Source organism: Dromaius novaehollandiae, chromosome 1 (assembly GCF_036370855.1).
Source record: "Dromaius novaehollandiae isolate bDroNov1 chromosome 1, bDroNov1.hap1, whole genome shotgun sequence".
NCBI classification, from domain to species: domain Eukaryota; kingdom Metazoa; phylum Chordata; class Aves; order Casuariiformes; family Dromaiidae; genus Dromaius; species Dromaius novaehollandiae.
In genome coordinates, this window is record NC_088098.1 from 116,560,045 (window position 1) to 116,566,044 (window position 6,000).

The 6,000-nt window shown below is 45.7% G+C and overlaps 1 protein-coding gene across 5 annotated transcripts in view; it reads right to left on the reverse strand.

Moving 5' to 3' along the window:
- SCAF4 (SR-related CTD associated factor 4) overlaps window positions 1–2,567 on the reverse strand; it is a 48,601-nt gene extending 46,034 nt beyond the window's left edge. For all 5 annotated transcript variants that reach the window (XM_064524094.1, XM_026103568.2, XM_026103569.2 and 2 more), the window contains exon 1: window positions 2,284–2,567. In XM_064524094.1, coding sequence (XP_064380164.1) covers window positions 2,284–2,313 — 30 coding nt within the window. In that variant the 5' untranslated portion in view covers window positions 2,314–2,567. The remainder of the gene's footprint in view (window positions 1–2,283) is intronic.
- Window positions 2,568–6,000: the final 3,433 nt, after the last annotated feature.

Here is a 6,000-nt window from a genome sequence, read left to right on the forward strand (position 1 = left end):
GCTATTCTACCCTCAATAAAATAATTTAACTATTTAGTGAAGTAAAGACTGGTATACCTCTGTAGTCCCTACAACCCCTATGCAGAAGAAAATGAGAGAAGACAGATGATTCCTCTGCCCACCTCACTACAGTTCTTCTCATACACTCACTTTCCCATCATTCTGTGAATAACATTGAGACCCTTTGCCAAACAGCTCTTTGACTCTCTCCACTTTCATTGAGAAAGACCAGAAATTTAACAATATTTGACTGTAAATTTTCCCCAAATCAAAAAAAGTCTGAGATGTTTGAAACTTTAGTATGTATTGTTTTGCATGCACAGCTTTAGACAACAAACACTGGGAAGTTCAGAGGGCAATTTAAGAACTAGACTTTGTGTCATTATCTATTATCATATACATACTTATGATCAACACAGAAATTACACAAAAGACCCAAAACCTGAATTTATGAACATGCTAACTTTATGCATAAATCGTCCTACGGAACTACTCACATGTATAAATGAATGCACAGATTTAGCAAGTTAGTTTTCTTCCTCATAACTGGTGTTTAACGAAATTCTGTGTGTTTATACCATGTTTCAGCGTACGGTTATCGGAACTTCACACGCTATTTCTGACTGCGTCAGACAAAAGCATCAGGCTTTTACTATGTCTGAAGAAGATATAAGAATATGTGCCTATTTCTCAAACTGCGGCTAGACTTAGGATCCAAGACACACTTTTGTTGGTCTAAAGTCACACATACTTTAACAACTAGGTCAGCAAAAAAGTATTTTTTGTTGTATGACAAACACTAAGCACTGTACAATTCAGTCTTATCGGGGAGCAACACGTTGAAATAAATGAAGTGGAAGCAACCACCTTCCAGAACTTCTATTTAGTCAGGTAAGAATATTTTTGTCCTCTGCTTTTAGGAAAATTGAAAACGCAGTGCACATGCCATTCAACTCTGATGTATTTCGGAAGGATGCTTTGTACCCTTACATGTCACTGGTTCAAAACAGCGTAACACACACCCATAAAAGGGACGAATAAAAAAAATGTAAATGGGAAGAGTTTGCTACCTACATTTCACTTTGTACTTTTACAATTTAGTTAAAGATGAGTAGATTTTCAGTTCTGTTGCTTGTGATCCTCTAGTGCAACTGAGGAACAGTTGCAGGGAGTGAACTTTACACAGTATGACTTCGTCACATGAGAGTAGTCTGCCATTTTTCCTGTTTCTGTTCAGCAAATATGCACAACAACCTAACCTTCAAAATGCATTAAAGATTCTGGAACAGGTTCTGTTTTAGCTTTAACTGATTACCTGCAATGACAATAAGCATGGTCGATAGTCCAGTTATGATCTGCAAAAGTCAAATTACCAACCTGAAACGGGAGCTGTATCTAATCCAAGAATCATTTTGAATTACGTGACAGAAACTTTAGAAAGTACAGATTAGAATGTTTTGTCATATAACAGGAAAAAACATCCGTTGTGTGCTCTGTCTTGAATTCTGACCGGGTCTCCATGGTGCCACAAAGTCATCAGAACACGGGGACCTTCCGTGCACCACGGGAGGAGGCTGAATGCCTTCCACTTTCCCACCTCCCTAGTGTCGGGATAGAGCCTCTAGCCCCATCCCCAGCCACCGCTACTATGCCGAGCTGCAAGCGCCCTCGCAGATTTCCCTCTCTCTCTATTCAACCTCCAGCCTATCCTACTTGCTGCCCGTTCACATGGCAGGTCTGTCGCCAAACCACTGCTAGGAAATAAAAGTGTCTCGCGCTCTCGAAACACCGCTCCCCCCCCCCCCTTTCCTTATCAAGGCGCACGCAGTGGAAACGCCTTGCAACTCTGTCACTCTGGAGCGGGGCGAGGAGCAAAGCGGCGTGTGCGGCGGGCAGGCGGCAAGGATCCCCTCGGCCCTCTTCCCCTCCCCCGCCCCGTGCGCTGTAGCGTCGCTCGGGAAGCGCTTCAGGCCGCGGTAACTCCAGCGCGGGCGGCCCTCACCCTCCTCGCCTCCATCTTACTCGGGAGACCTGACCCCCCCCCCTCCGCCGCCGCCCCCCCCCCTCGGGCCAGGAGGAGGAGGAGGAGGCCGCAGGCCGGGCGCTGCCCGGGCCCTGTCCGCCGCAGGCCTCCAGCCGGGCCCGCGCGCCCCAGAGCCGGAAGCGGCGCGCGGAGGGGGGGAAGGAGGGGGGAAGGAGGGGGGAAGGGGGCGATGGCGGCTCGCCTGACCCCCGCCGCGCCGCGCCCTGCCGCGCTCCCCTCCCCCGCTCCCCGGCTCCCACCTCCTGGTTGAAGGCGTTCACGGCCTCCATGTTGGCGGCGGCTGATGCGGGCGTCCGCGCGGGGGAGGGAAGCAGGGGAGGGGGAGGGGAGCAGGGGCGGCTCGGTCCCGCTCAGGGGCTCCGCGCGGACATGTCCGTTTGGCGGCGGCGGGGCTCGCGCTCTGCCCTCTCCCTCGCTCGCTCCGTGCGGCGTCTCGCTGGCAGGGCCCCGGCACAGACCGTCTCTCCCAGCGGGATGGCGGAGCCCACGCCGCGCACAGCACCCTGGGATCGTGCAGGCCTCCCGGCCCCGCGCCACCCACAGGAGAGAACGGGGAGGGGAAGGGGGGGAGGAGAGGAAGGGAGCGCGCGCGCGGCGCGGCAAAGGCACCACGTGACCACCAGGCCGGGCTCCCGCCATGTCAGCGCTAGCCCCGCCCCCGGGGAGGGGAAATGGCGGGGGAATAAATCCTCCTCGCCGGTACTGTAATGGCCTTTCGCTCGCTGCTGCTGGTGCCGCGGCTGCCGCGGCGGCCCCAGGCTGGCCGCCTGGGCGCTTTCCCGGGGCGTGGGGCCGGGGCGGCTGGCGAAAGCAACGCCTGCCGCCGCAAGCAACGCCTGCCGCCGCGCCTGCCGTTAGGGAAACTGGACGTTTTTTAACGGCTGTAAATCGTGTGCCCAGTAGGGCACCCGCTGGGCGGGGGCGGGCTGGCCTAGCCTCTGAACGTGTCTTACAACCTGGCGTGAGGTCTGCGCCCTCGTGGCGCGGGGCGCTGCGCTGCATGCCTTAAAGAGCGTGAAACTGGACAAAACGGGAAGACCATTGGCAGAGATGAGCTTTTTGCACTGGCAAAGGGATGGTTAATCCGGTTTGATAGACCGTTTCTGTCTGCGGCTCTATTCACGCTAACAACGGGAGCTAACGATGCGAAAACTGCATATATCCTGCAAAATGTAGTTTTGGGGACATTGACTATGGCATCTCTTAAAGGGCACATTTGTCAAGCACATCATCAAGTGCTACAGCAACATATTAGTATCTATGGCCAGTCATAGCATAGTGCTATATGATACAGTGTGTTTTAAATGATAGTGCTTAATGTGTAATTTCATCATTTGATCCTAGTCCAGGCCATTGGCCAGGGAGTGAAGTGGATGAGGGGTTCAGAATGCTATGCAAATGTCACAGGCAGCATATTTGGCTTTGTTTATGTTTTTCAGTTGGGCTGTGGCTGGTATTTAATAGAACTGCTAATCAAGCGCAAGTTAGTGTCAAGAGTCCCCTCTCCCCTCCATCAATATAAGGCAGTCCAACAATTGCTCATGTTTGAAAATCGATAAAACTCAAGAAAGCTGATAGAGGGGCAAGACCTCTTGTTCTACTCAGGTCACAAAAATGTATAAAGAAGATTTTTTTTTGTATGATTTTATAGCTAATATTCAGAAGACACTTTAGATCCTGGAGGCAAACGGAAAATTTGTCCAAATGTCATCAATTTCTCTAGATGGACTTCATCAACTCCCCCCCCCCCCGAAAACTCTTTCCAGTTCTCACAGTCATTCTTTAAAGAAAGCCTCCAAACTGGGTAAGAATGGAAAAGAAAGATAATACTGCGCTTGTAGGGTCAGGGTCTGTGATGCTGCTTGTGATTTTGCCAGTTTCAGCATGACAAATTATTTCATATGTGACTTTCACGTATGAGAGAAGTGGACTACTTGGTGAGAGGTTGAAAATTGTGAATTGTCTCCGTCCAGGTCTCTCTGCAACTGGAAGGTGGAGAAGTAAGAAAGATTTTTTTCAGAGGTTTTGGGTTGAGAGAGAAGGAATGAACTTCCTACAGTGGCAAGTTACTCTCACATTTGAAACCTAGACATTAAGTGGTGACAGCTCTTTCTGTAGTGCCGGGTATCTGACATTAAACTCATTTCAGTATATACTTGTTGATATGAGTGCAGCTCTCTCAACACGACATAGTAGCTTATACAGGGTACAGAGAAACAAAAGCTTCCTAGGAAAGGAAAGGACTGTCAGCAGTCCTGGAAATGCACATTAAATTTGAAAATTTTTTCACATATTAAAACCTCTTGAACTGCTTATATTATGTATTAGCCTTTTACAGGGTGTCACTGCAGAGTCTAGCAGTGGTTCCTCTGAAAGCTCTGCATGTAAATACTTTTGAGTTTCCTTTTTACTATTTATGCTAGCTATTGCTTTGTTATGAATCTTCTTACAAAAGCATCTGCTTTTGTAGGGTGTTTGTAACAATGATTTGGGAATAATAAGATTTTATGTAAACTGCAGAAAGAAATAGTCTAAGCATACACCAGTGTGTTTAAAAATTGCATAGTACAAGCACTGATGATTGCAATGGCTTGGCGCTCAATGGGCTAGCTGTGTTAGTGCTTTCCTTGCTGTGGCAAGCTCCATGCTCATTCCACTACCACGCTCAAATCTGGAGTGGTTGTGCCTGTGCTATAATATGGTCCCTGTTCTGCTTGCAGTATAGACAAATCCTTAGTGTCAGTAGAATTATCACTGGCAACTTTTGTTCACTAAGAATGAAATTCTGGTTCCTTGGGGGTTGAATATATTTTCTTTCAGCGTTTGGGGGTGGGGAAGGGTGAAGCGGGTTAATTACTCAGGATTTAGACTAAGTCTTGGTTTTTCTAGGCTGTGCCTATGCCCTTCAGAGCAGACCTGCTTCAGTGAGATCATATCCTCAGCAATTTTTAAATAAAATTTCCTGTTGTTTATATCATACTATGACCACCTGTGGTGAGAAAGGAGACAATTGTATAATTTGTTAATAAAAAGCATGTTATCTTGATTATGTTTTTGTCAAATTTACACTTGTCAATACTTAAGCACACGGCAGGTTTGTTATTTAAAAACTGCTTTTATAAACAACATTAGGCATTGTACAAATATATGATATATAGTGCCTAGCATTGTATGTCATGTATTTGTCCAATATAAATTACAGTCCTTGCCCATGAAGATCATGCATGACTAACAGAGCATTTCATATTGTTTGTATGCATGTTCTATATATTTTTAAAATTGCATATTTTTATGTTATATATACAGCAATATGTTATATTTATAACATTATTCCTAATAACATTATTCATGTTATCCCTTATGTCTTACATTTAACATTTTTGCTTCTTGTTGGTATATGGGTTTAATTTATTTAGTTATGTTCAGTTTTCCATACTTTTGTTTCTGACAGGCAATTAATAGGCATGCAAATGTATGGAGATTGCTGTTCAGAACAGAAATTATGGTTACGTGATGTAATGATTCTTTGGCACATGTATTTCATCAGCTGGTGCAGAGCCTTATTCAAGCTTGATGAGAGCTGAAATATTTTTGCCTTCAGTATAGTCCTTGTCATTCTATGCATAATGAAATGCAAGTTTCACTACATTTTAGTTAGCTAGAGCATTGACAGGTATATCATTAGGTAAAATTCTTATTTAATTTTTTCTTACAGTAACATTAGTAAGTCCTGATCTTTGAAACTATTAAGAACTGTAAATTTTGCTCAGTCTCCTAAATCATTATTAGCATTGTGCATCATTATTGACAAAGAAAATGACTGACAATAATCATCCATAAAAACGTCATATTCTCTGTCCTTTGATTCTCTATGTCTGCCTTTGAATGTTTTCTGTGATGACTCATTTGATAAGTTATCACTTAAGGCTTTGTCATCCATTACCACTCTCTAATTT